Genomic DNA, 12,232 nt, shown 5'->3' with positions numbered 1-12,232 from the left:
GTATCACTCATTAGGTGAAATATGAAGTAGTAATGCAGCTTTATGGGTAAATTCACTAAAACACCAAAGATTGTAAAATAAAGCACACCATCCAGTAATGCCACGTTAAATCCTATGATTTTTTCCTGTATTCAAAAGAACATTTAGTAAGCAGTTGAGACACGGTCTGTGAACATGGGCTGTAGCTTAAGAGCTGATCTCTGAGATTGCAGGACTGTTGCAGTGGGATCAATACTACATGAGGTGAGAGCAGCAGAGCTTGAGTCCAAGCTGTCATGGCTGTGGCTGTGGTTCCCCCAGGAGCGTAGGTCACCAAAGGGACTCTGGGGCTCATCAAATGGAGCAGAACCGTCAGGTGTAGAGGGGCAAGTGGCTGACTTTGATCTCACAGTGAACATTGAAAAGTTGCCTACACTCTTGTGCTGAACCTGCCCACAGTGTCTACAATCACAGCGATTAGCCAGAAGAGCCACTAATGTCTTAGCAGAACTGCACCATGATTTCTCTCTATATATCCCATGCACTTGGTAAAATTAATACTATCTACATGGAAAGGGGATGTGTTACTCCATTGTTGCACATAATTTGAAGGCATGAAAAAAGAGGTCTCAAAAGGTGGTTTACACAGCCCACCTCAACTACAGGTCAGGCATAAAATATACACCAAAATGCAGCTTTGCAGCTGCATCTCTGCCTCCAGATGGTTTCAAACCTCATGGGCTTACAGCATCTTCCCTAACCCAAGCTGCATTTTGTGTGCTGAAGGGAGCAGAAAACATGGGTAAACCCATGAAGATGGGAGGATAAGACCTTAAAAATTATGCTGCTGGCAAGAAGTATTTGAAGAGAGCAGTGACCTGGCCCAGAGGGCAAAGGTGGTTTTGATACTCTGGATGAGCAGGAGTTAGATGTGAAGGGAGAGCAGGAAATAAAGAAAGTCACAGGCATACATAGGGGAAACAATAGTAAAAGAAGAGAAACTTTATGCCTAAAGCAAGTCTGCCTTTTTTTGCTCTGGGTGTGGATTTCTGTCATGCAGTCACATAAGCACAATAGGTGTTTGCCCACACTGCAGGATTCAGTTATATCTTTTTGATCTCTCCTGGAGTTTGTTAAAACTGTGCTTGAATTGAGATGATGAATGCTTTTCTTGAATGGAGAAAGTATGGTGTACAGAATCTATAATTAGAGCAACTAAAGAGACTTTAAAGTTACAAATGATGATAAGCTTAAAAATAATTAGTGACAAGTGCCAATTTAATAGATATTTAAGATCTTCCTCATGCTTCAAAGAACAGAAGTGTTATAAAAATTGATGTACATCTCCGGAGTGTGCTACTGCAGATTCTCAGAAAAGTCCAAAAGAAATGAGGACACAACATGTCGTGTGGCATGCAGAAGCACTGCAAGATCCCAATATGTTGCTGTTGAGAGAGAGCAGAAAGAATGAGTCAGGTGTGTATTGTTCTCCGCTCAAGAGATGGCTGTCATACTGTAGTGCTTCACATCATTGTTCCCTGCATATTACCAAAGGGAAGTGGCCCCAGTTTTAATATCAACACTTGGTCTAAATAATCCCAAATGCCTGTTTTTTGAGAGAAGCAACACTGATTCATGTAGAAAAGGCAGAAGTGACTAACAGTTAAACAGAAGAGGATTGGAAAAAAAAAAAGAAAGAAAAAAAAAGATAAAAACAATGGACAGTAAGGGATCCTTTTACAGGGAAGGCTCTATTTATGTTGCAAACGATACACAATTCTTGCCTCTGTGATGGTGGATTAAAAACGAGAGGTGGCACAAGTATAAACTTGCCGTTGTTAAAATGAAGCTGCGCTGCGGCGCTGCTCATTTACTGCCACATTAGGCTGGCAGTCCTCCAAACGCTGCTTGCCCCTACAGGGGGGGCTGGCTTCTTCACCACTTAACACAGAAAGCAGAGGGACATCCTGGGATCTGTGGGGTAGGAAGTGCTGTCCTGAGAAAGGCAGCAGCTATTGCACATGGCCATGATGTCACATAGCCTCTTGTACCCCCTTTCCTCCTCCATCCTCTCCTTCTCCTGGTTCCTTTTTGTCCACTGGGAAAAGACCTGGGAAGTACAGGTAGAGAGAGGGGTACAAGTCATTGGCAGGCTGCACTGGGATAATTTTCCAAATATACTGTAATACGAAGTATGTCCTAGACCTGGTCTGTTTTTTTATTAATCGTTGGAAGGCAATTTGATTTGTAAGCCCACTTCTCTTTTTCTTGTCCAGATTCTTTCCTTTTTCACCAGAATTTTGCACTTTGCAATGTGATGCTAAATTTACAGAAATCTAGTTTCATAGAGTTTCATAGAATATCCCAAGTTGGAAGGGACCCACAAGGATCATTGAGTCCAGCTCCTGGCACCACACAGGTCTACCCAAAAATTCAGACCATATGACTAAGCGCACAGTCCAAATGCTTCTTGAACTCTGACAGGCAGTTTATAATCCAATACTAGTTGTCTATAATGTGTGCCAAAGCAGGGTTAAAACAGATCTTTTTGAAATGAAAAAAGGTTGAACCAGTTCTTCTTTCCAAACTATTCTCAGCACACACCGTTAAGATGCCCATTAGCCCTAATGGCTGGGTTTTTAGGTATTGTTGACCAGCATAATTTTCTTTCTTTTTTAACACGTAGAATAGTTCATTTTCAAAAGGAAACTGAAGTTATGTTCTTAACTGTGGAAATCTTTCTTGGCCGTCCTGATAAAGTGACAACACTGAAGAAGCCCCAGTGATGATAGACCAAGCATTTAGGGTCCTGTAAACTCCCTGGGTTTCTCTGCATTCTTTCTCTGAGTTTCCTTTAAAAACATCATTTTTTCTAGTATCGATTCCCTTCCATTCAGTATTTACTCATGTAATTGTCTAAAGCTTATTTTGTATTTGTTAGCTTAGTTCTCCTGAGTGCTGCCAAGTTCTGATGCAGAAAATTCTGTTGAGACCAAAACATCAGAAGAAAATCTGATCCATATTCTAAGTCTTGTAATTACATCTTCTACTCTACCATACATTTCTCTTTTACTGTCCTTAATTTAGCTAATTTTAAACTTCTTTAACTAATTCTTAAACTTAAAGGAAGGGTGCTCTGGGTCTATGAGCACAGAAATCAGTTTGCATTGCTGTTTCTAGATGCCGCCAACCTGGAACTAGGAGTCAGGGCATGTGTTTTGAGGTGAAATGGCCACAACTAGCTATAAGCAATTTGTGAATTGAGAATTATTCATAACAATTATGTTAGGAATGACTGAAATAAGTAATGAATTTTGGAAAACCATAAATAGATCTTGAGCAATTCCCAAACATAAACAGAAGCTAAATATACTGAATACATTTTAGAAATAATTATTCACTCAGCTCTAGTCCCCAGTCTTGCATGGGTATAAATTTAATTTACCACAAAATTGTCTATTACCTAATTTCATTAAGGTCTTCCTACAGCCTGTCACAGTCCTGAGCTATCAGCATAACATTTTGCTATCAGCAAATTCGGTGAATGTGGACATCCACATCCTGTTATAAATTGTTAATAAATAGATTGCAAATGCCAATTATATTGTGGTAGTCCTTGACAAATTCAACAATTAACTGCTTTCCATTTTGCCAGTTATTCCTACATACTTCCCACCTTGCAGTGAGTTTTCAGCTCTTTACAAGATGAATCGTCAACAGCCCCCGGAGACAGATTTTATCAAAACTCTTCAGAAAATTTTCAGTACATTGCAGCTGCTGTTTGCCATGTACGTTGCATGTTTGCCATAAGCACTTGGTATTTAGAAGAAGGGTGGCCATTGTATGACAGCATGGTTATAAAAAAGATGGCAACATGAACTCATAGGTCCTCCCAGACCAAGCCACATATCCAAGAAACTGAGCTGTTGTTTTATTTTGTCTCTAAGGCAAGAAGATCTTCATATGAATATTGGATCAGTTATACACAGGTAAGGCACTCAAATACATTTAGCATCTTAAGACCAGTCAGTGCTGACACCATGCTGTAGCATCACTGCTTCAAATAGAGAATATTAGAGCTTTATTTCCATTACCAGGCAAGAAATTGAATGAAAAGATATTTTTTCCTTCAGAAGCTAGTGAATGGAGTCCAAACACTATTACGAGACAAGACATTCCAAAAACTGCTCTTCCTCACCTGTTTTTCCTGCACTGGCATTTCAGCATTTTTCTGAGATGAACCCTACAAAATGAGATGTGGGAATTCAATTATTTATCAGATTATATCTTATTCTTCACAAAATGTGGGCAGTTCCTTGTACTGGCTAACATATGGAGCAGCTTCAAACCAGCCAAAAACAGAAGAGCCTCAAAGTGTTGTGAAGCCATAACAGATGTGTCATTGTCTGATTTTTGAGTCTTTGTTTTCTGAATTCTAATTATTCAGTGTTAAGAACATATCTTCCTGGTTATGCTACATATCTGGAGATATGTTTTTGCTCTTAAAACATGTATATTTATATGTTGTTATTTGTTATTTGTTTTGTTTATATATATATTTATTGATCTGTGAAAGTATGGTTGCTGATCTGAATATTTTTATTTATCTGAATATTTATCTGAATATTTTTAGTGAATATTAACTACCTGTTTTAGTGAAAAACTTTATATTGGACCAGTTTAGGGAAAACTGACCACTGTTGGTTCTGCTACTGATCAGACAAAAGCTGTAGTACGCTATGAGACATATTGACAAAGCAAAGCTTTTCTTTGTCTTCTGACTCGGCAGTGCTAACAGTATTTATTTAAGTTCATGAATTAAAGTAAACGACTGATTTGCTAAAAGAGCCTAGAATCCTGAACAGACAAGTAATACTGTTTTTGGAGATTTCTGTATGCCTTCGTACTTCGATTGTGCTTCCATCTTGTCCTGCAATCAGTGGTCCATCTCATGTGTATCTTACACACGGTCCATCTGTGCGTAAGTCCACCTTACTTGCTTAGTCTTCTTTCTGTGTCAAGATAATAATTCCTACTCATTGGCTTCTGCTTCTTCCAGGCCTTTGGTTTTGACCCATAGGCACTGTCAGGTGGGTGAGAGTCTGCATGTTTCTTCAAAATCGTTGATTTCTTGACTGGTTGTGGAGCCTGCTCAGATGAGTGCAAACAGCGGGAGGTAATTTTGTGCTTGCCTCAAAGGTGGTGTGTAATCCAGGGCTCGACTGTCCCACGGTGATGCCGTGACGTGCCCCAAGCTTGGATGAGAGAGTTGGAGAGGAAATTGCATGTGAAAGCACTGCCAGGGAAGCAGACTTCAGTAATCAGCTTTCCTGAACCCCAGCAGAACAACAGATGCACTGAGGACAAAGCCACTCCTAAACCACCACAGCCAGAGTGTTTGTGAGAAGCAATTGTTTTGGGGTTATAGAGACAGAAAAAAAAAAAAAATAGGGAGCAGCTGCCTCAAAACCCAGACTTAAATCAAAGACAGCTACAGCTTTGAAGGAACTAACAGTAAAGCCTGATGTCCTAAAGGTCTAGGATCAGTTGAAGGTAGATTAATTGAAATTACTGAAAAGAGACAAATGCAGTGTGTCTGCTTGCAGCATCTCAGGAGGAACTGAAGTGGCAACAAAAAAAAAATAAATTTGGATTTGGTTTCTGCTGGGAACAGCCTCCCTGATCGGGGTCAGAAAAGAAGCAGTTGAAGAGGTAATAGAGGTAGGAGGAAATAATACAGTGGGAACGAAGCACTGTGGAAAAATACTGATGCTTTAATTGCTAAATTTGGCAAAGATATATCTGGGAAGCTAATCCTATCGAGTGTTTGCTATATTTGGATATTGGTTGGTTATCAGGGGTGTGTGTGTGTGCAGAATATGATATTTTCTGCAGCTTCCTTCAGCCAACTGTACATTACAGATGGATAATTTATAATATTCTAAGACTGATGCTTTGCTTATTGTAAGGTGACACACTCCTTGAAGAATATACAAATTAATAGCACTGCCAACCAACAGTCAGCTTATTAGTCTGCTTCCTCTGCTTTTGAAATATGTTTCATAACTCTGTGAAACATTTCTGGTGCTGAGGTGATGTCAGACTATAACTTACAAACAGTATATCCAGTAAAGTGTATCAGTTGCAACAACCAGAAGCTGTGAAAAGCTTCTGTCTTCAATAAATAACAAGTGTATGACTTTTCCTTCTTTTCCCTTATTGAATATCTATAAATTAACACTACCTTTCTGTGCAAACGCCTTAATGGCTATGAAGGAAGAAACAAAATGTGCTGTTTCTCTTTTGGTGACTCTGATCCAAGCCAGCCTTTGGTTCTCAGTGATATTTTTTACTTACTTGGTATGCCTTTTGAATGCCACCAAACATTCAGAGCTTCAAAACAATCAGATGTTTTATGGCTTTGAAAGTCTTGATTTAGTAGAGTCAGGAAAAAACAAAAACAAAAACAAAAAAAAAAAAAAAAAAAAAAACAGTAATTTTAAACTGAGCTGAACAGCATGTAAGGGTTAATCAGAAATAGCAGAAGCTTTGTTGTCTCTATTTTAAAAGACAAAGTTGATGAAATGCAGTAAATCATCCCTTGAAAGTTAAGAAGCTAGAAAATGAGTGGTATACAGTAGTGCTGTGCTACAGATAATGACAATACAAGATCCTAGGAACTTGCACCTGCAGTGGTGAGCGGATGATAAATTCTGAAGTGTGCACGTGGGTGTTTAGTGAGGTCGCAGGTGGTTTGTGAGAAGGAAAAGTACAAATTCATTAACATGGGAAAGTGCATGTTTGACTTGCTTAGTTCTGAACCCTGTACAACCCTGATAGGATGGTATGTGCTGCTTGGTGCTTGAGATTTAGAGATATCCTCTAGTATAACAGCATGATATATTAATTTTGGGTGTTTTTTTTTAGCTCTTTATTTGTGTTTTTTTTTCTCCCCCACTGGCTATGTTGGACATATATTGGCTGTACTATGCATGCAGTGAGGCGGGAGGGCAGATTTCAGCCCGGGCAGGGGCGCCCAACCCAGAGCTGGCTGGACAGGGAGAGGGGGCAGCTCCGTGCCTGGGAAGGACAGGAGGGCTTCATCCCTGGGGACCCAGCATGGGCACCCACAGGGGGACAGCTCTGGTCATTCATGGGGTTTTACAGCCAAAATTAAGGTGGCCAGCAGGGCTAGGTGCCTGTGGGGTTGGTTGGGTGGTGGATTTTGGGGAAATCACAGCATTGGATGAAGGTGCTTAAATTCTGCCTAAGCCCTTCTCCTGATACTGAGGTCCTTTACAGGAGCCAGTTCATGCAATTATTTCTGTTCCCTGGTTGAATTCTGGCTATTGGTAATATTGTAACAGTAAAGATCTAAGACTTTTAATAGCGGGGTTTTGTACAAATAAGGAACAAGCAGTCACAATCTAGATATGAGTCTGGGGACTAGGAATAAAGCTTTAGAAAAGGTCTTTGGAGCTTTGGATCCCCCAAGGAGAGAGAGCAGAGGAACAGATTGGGGAAAAAAAAAAAAAAAAAAAAAAAAAAAAAAAAAAGTGAACTTCCAATGTCACACATTTTCCTGTTGAAGCTATTCATGGGTTTTGTTGTCAATGTGTTACTGTAACACCTGCTGGCCACGGTGAGGATTCCTCTGGGAGGGTATAATCACAGAGCACAATGTGGCCACAAAGAAATTACAACTCATGATCTGCAGCATATGAAGGGGGAATAATGACAGACTCAAACAGGTATATGCTGTTTTATCCACACGAACAGTCTGGGTGGATGCGTTTGTGTCTTCATTTAGCATTTGCGTTAGTTCTGTACACACGAGTGCTCCCTCACAGCTCCGAGTCTGGCCATTACAAGTCGGCTGCTCTTAGGGTATCATTCAAGTAGATCTGAAATAGGGATTTGAAATAGGAGAAAATAACAGCTTAGGCTTAGGCCACTGTAAGCTGGGCTGACTAAGGGACAAATTTACATTTAGATTGAGTCTCTTCACATCTCCTCCAAGTAATTGTAAACTCTCTTGTGCCTCAGCCCTACAAAGGAATTTAGGGAGCCCTGCACTGCCAAGCTGTGCCTTACACTTTGTAAAACATGTGATAGCTAATCTAAGTAGTCAGGCTTAGCATCTACTTTTCATAATTATTTGTGCAAATACTACTCGGTTATCAAATGTCTGCATAAATTGGACAAAGGATATCAGCACTGCCAAAATAAATTTGTTGTAGAAGTGTTATGTCTGATTATTTGTATTATTCAACCAACACCCAGGCGTCCTATTATGTTAAGAGTCACACAAGCATATAAGAAACTGTTCCCCCACCAGGGAGTGTATGACTAATTTACGATAAGAGACAACAATTGGACATTACAAGCAAATAAAAAGAATGGGAGAGGAGAATTAGGTTAAGCGTGATAGTCGGTGCCTGCACGTTCCTGTGAGAACCATCAGTGAGATTTAAGTAAAGGGAAAAAATGGTTTGATATAAATAAATAAGAAATATGATATCAGCAGCCCTTACTGGGCATTTGCCTAGCCCAACAGAGATTTCTGTGGTATGTACTTAGCTGTCATGTTAGGGTCCTATTCTCACTCTTGCCAAGCCCATTTATGCCCCTCTTCCAGGGACCTCCAAATGGTGTTGGACACAGACAGCAGAGGACGGAGGAACCCAGCCAAGCTGCTGCAGCTGGGCTCAGGCCACAGAAATCTGCCATCTGCACCCAGCCAGGCACGTGCCCAGCAGGGTTGCTGGTACTGCACGGCTTTGTTACTGAGTGCTTTATACCGCCAGAAAAACCTAAAGGGATCTTGGCGTGACCGAGCATTCGTCTCAGCGCGATGTGTGCTGCTGTTGTATGTTTTTGGTCCCAGGCTATTTTGTGCGAGTATCAATGTAAATGAGGCACTTTATTATGAAGCCTCCTTGGACTGGTGCTGCCTCTGAGTGCAGGGGATAACCAGCCTGTATGCTTCGAGGAGAGGAACACAAGGGTAAGCATTTATGGAGGTATCTGCTCTCCAGTTCCCCTCCTGATCCAAGGCCACCCTGCCCGCTGTGAGCCTATAATTGTTCTGAGCCTGGCTTCTCTTTACTGGGGAGCCAGACTGAGTTCAGCTCCTCATCTTCACCTTTGGGAGCTCGTGGCTGACGATGCATGGACATACAAAAAGACCCTTCAAAAATAAAGCATTTGGTGGGGAAAAAATCATAAAATAAGCAAAAATAATCTATATTTTGGTATTTGTGATGTGAAATTTGCAAGGTAAATTTCCAAAGCAAACTGGACTCTGTCAGGCACTGAAGTGTCTCGGATTAACTCTGCCAGCTAATTCCAAGCCTTTTGTGAATGTGCTCCTTTCTCCACCTCCCTAATTCTCTTCCCCTCCAGTGCAAAGAAGCCTGGCACTGTCTCTCAGCTATTGTTTGCAGGAAAGTGGCTTATCTTGAGCCATACTTTTTCCTTTCATTTTCCTTTTGATTTGAAGTGTTATTTTCGTGGGGCAACCGAGTCAAACCAGAGTACTCATAAATCAGTCCCGAGCAGTTCCCCTTTCATCACAGGACTAAAACACATTGCAAAGCTAAGAGAAGCTGGAATTATGGCGTATTCTTGAAAGTTGTAACTGGACCCAAGGGAGAGTGGCGACATCCTTTCCTATCATCCCTAACATTTAATATTCTCGTAATAATATTTCTTCGGATGAAACACAGCATCGCTCGCTCCAGGATTTCAGAAAAGGAGGCTTGTTTAGCTTCTGGATGGTTAAAACAAACCGAAATAACTCCACCACCACCCCCGGCACGCCGCTGCTGCCCCGCGGCGGGGCGCTGCCCTCCTGCCCCCGCAGCCCCGGCTCTCCCTCGGGTCTTTTCTCCCCCGCTGCAGCAGCTCTCGCCAAACGACGTCACTTGTTGCACGATGACGTTGTCGGTGGCGTCACCAGCTGCCCGTGACACACCGGGGAGCCGAGCGGAGGAGCCCGGAGCATCCCCGCCGCTTTCCCACGCTCCAGCTCCACTCCCTTGTGTTTTCTTTTAGGGGCTCTCCGGGCGTTTTGCAAATAAACGCGAGGGCTCCGACCCCGCGGACCCCGAAAGGACGGCCCCCGTGTTTTTCGGAGCCACAGCCCGGAGCTCGCTGGGTGCCCGGGATGCTCGGCGCTGCCTCTGGGCGAGCTCGGTGCCTGCCGCCAGCGAGGAGGTGATGCGGCGGCTGCTGCAAAGCGCCGGAGAAAGGGTTTTCGCCAAGTCTTAGCTGGAAAAAAAAATAATAAATAAATAAAACGGTAACAAAAAAAAATAAATCAATCAACGTGCAACGCCGATGGCTGGGAAATACAAACTCCCCGCCCGAAAATGAGGGTTTCTGGCAGCAAGCGGCTGCCGGCGGCGCCCCTGTGCTGAAGGCTGCGGGGAGCTGGAGGGGAGAAGGAGCTGGCAGGGAGCCTGGCGCCGTGACAGAGGGGGCGGATCCTGCGCACAGGCGGGGAGCGCCGCGCCCGAGCGGCCCCGGCAGCAGCGGGGCTATTTCAGGAGCCGGAGCCGGGGCCGGCACCGGGACCGAGCGGGGCCGGTGGGCTGAGAGGGGGCGGCCGGGCTAAGGGGGCTGCGGGCGGGGTGGAGGGGAGAGGGAGGCTTTTGGGGTGGCATCATAAGTTGAGCTGAGCCAGGCGGAGAGGGGAGCGGGAGGGGAAGGAGAGGAGGAGGAAGAGGAGGAGGAGGAGGAGGAAGAAAAGAAGGAGGAGGAAGAGGAGGAGGAGAAGGCGGCGGCTGCCGCCGCTGAGGGATTTGGGCTCGTTTCGCCGAAGCAAATCAGTGCTCGGGAGAGAGCGGCGAGGAGGAGGAGAAGGAGGAGGAGGAGGGGGTGAGGGGGCAGGGAGACGGGGCTCGGGCGAGAAAAGTACGAGGGCTGTGTCTGGGCGAAGCAGAAGTGATGAGAAAGCCGGCGGGGAGGCTGCAGGAGGCTGCTGCTGCCGCCGCCGAGCTCCGCCGCCGGCCGCCCCCCCGGCGCCCCCGGCCCTCGCCATGGAGGCGCTGAACGGCCCCGGCCCCGGCCCCGGCGACTCGCTGCGGCCGCCGCCCGGCCACCACCACCCTCACGCCGACAAGAAGCGGCCGCACCGCGCCCCCTCGCCCGCCAGACCCTTCCTCAAGGACCTGCACGCCCGCTCCGCCGCCTCCAGCGCCGCCTCCAAGCCTCCCCCGGCTCCCCCCAAGTCCCCCGGGCTCCCCGGCCGACCCTCCCCGCCGCCGGCCTCGCCGCAGCCGGGCGCCCACCACCCTCCGGCCGCGGGGCTGCTGGCGGCACAGGGCCGGCTCCCCCGCCGCCCCGCCGCCCCGGGGGCCAAGGCAGCCCCCGGCCCCGCCGCCCCCGCCGCCCGGCCGGGCTCCAAGGCCGCCCCCTGCGCCAAGCGGGCGCCCCGCGGAGCCGAGCCGGGCCCCGGCGGGCGGCCCGGGGGGCGGCAGCCCGGCGGCGGCGAGGGGGTGGCGGCGGGGGGCAAGGGCAGGAAGGCGAAGCGGGGAGCCCCGCCGGGCAGCGGCCATGCGGCGGCGGCGGCGGCGGTGCTGGCCCGCGTGGGGCACACGGACAGCAGCTCCGACCTGTCCGACTGCCCCTCCGAGCCGCTCTCCGACGAGCAGCGCCCGGCGCCGGCCGCCAGCAGCGACGCCGAGTCCGGCACCGGCTCCAGCGACCGGGAGCCCCGCGGAGCCCCTCCGGCGGCCGGGCTCCGCGGGGAGCCCCCCCCGGGGCCGCAGCCCGCAGCCGGGAGAGCCCCGAGCCGCGGGGAGCCGGCCAGGGCGGCCCCCGAGGAGCTGCAGCGGGAGGTGGAGGAGCTGCGCTCCGAGAACGAGTACCTCAAGGTGGGTGAGCGGCGGGGCCGGGGGGATGCGGGGTAGCTCGGTGCCGGCAGCCTGGGCTCGCTCGCTGCGGTGGTGGCTGGGCAAAACTCTTCCCGAAGCGGCGGGGAGCGAGGCTTGCTTTCCAGGAACTGCTCGCTTTTCCTCAATTCCGCCCGTTAAATAAGAAGGAACCGGTTTCCCCGTTCGGCACGGGAAGGCCGGCAGCGCTGCGTCCTTGCTTCTTCAATTTTTCTTTCTAGTTGAGATGCAACAGCACCCGCAACCCAAGGTGCGCCCTCGGACAGCTCTGTGCATGCATCCCCCGAGAGGCAGGAGAGCTAAATTCAGGCGCGCCGTGCTCCAAGCCGGCTTGACCCGGAGAAACCTTTGGTTGG

The 12,232-nt window shown here is 47.0% G+C and overlaps 1 protein-coding gene and 1 long non-coding RNA gene across 8 annotated transcripts in view; one reads left to right on the top strand and one right to left on the bottom strand.

Annotated features, from left to right (window-relative positions):
- Positions 1-2,277: 2,277 nt before the first annotated feature.
- On the bottom strand, positions 2,278-12,088 carry LOC311431018. Its single transcript, XR_014689190.1, has 2 exons — positions 11,853-12,088; positions 2,278-10,251 (listed from the first exon to the last, which is right to left on the bottom strand). It is a non-coding gene; the product is annotated as an uncharacterized lncRNA (long non-coding RNA).
- Positions 10,692-12,232, top strand: part of MTCL1 (microtubule crosslinking factor 1) — a 104,439-nt gene continuing 102,898 nt past the window's right edge. For 5 of the 7 annotated variants that reach the window (XM_084508113.1, XM_084508112.1, XM_084508118.1 and 2 more), the window contains exon 1: positions 10,694-11,858. In XM_084508113.1, the coding sequence (XP_084364239.1) occupies positions 11,022-11,858 (837 nt within the window). In that variant the 5' untranslated portion in view covers positions 10,694-11,021. Of the gene's footprint in view, positions 11,859-12,232 lie in introns of all 7 variants that reach the window. The other 2 variants (XM_084508116.1, XM_084508117.1) reach the window with 2 other exon arrangements.

The sequence above is a fragment of the Aythya ferina genome (genome assembly GCF_964211825.1).
Source record: "Aythya ferina genome assembly, chromosome: 2".
Classification (NCBI taxonomy): domain Eukaryota; kingdom Metazoa; phylum Chordata; class Aves; order Anseriformes; family Anatidae; genus Aythya; species Aythya ferina.
This window is presented reverse-complemented; position numbering and strand designations above follow the sequence as displayed.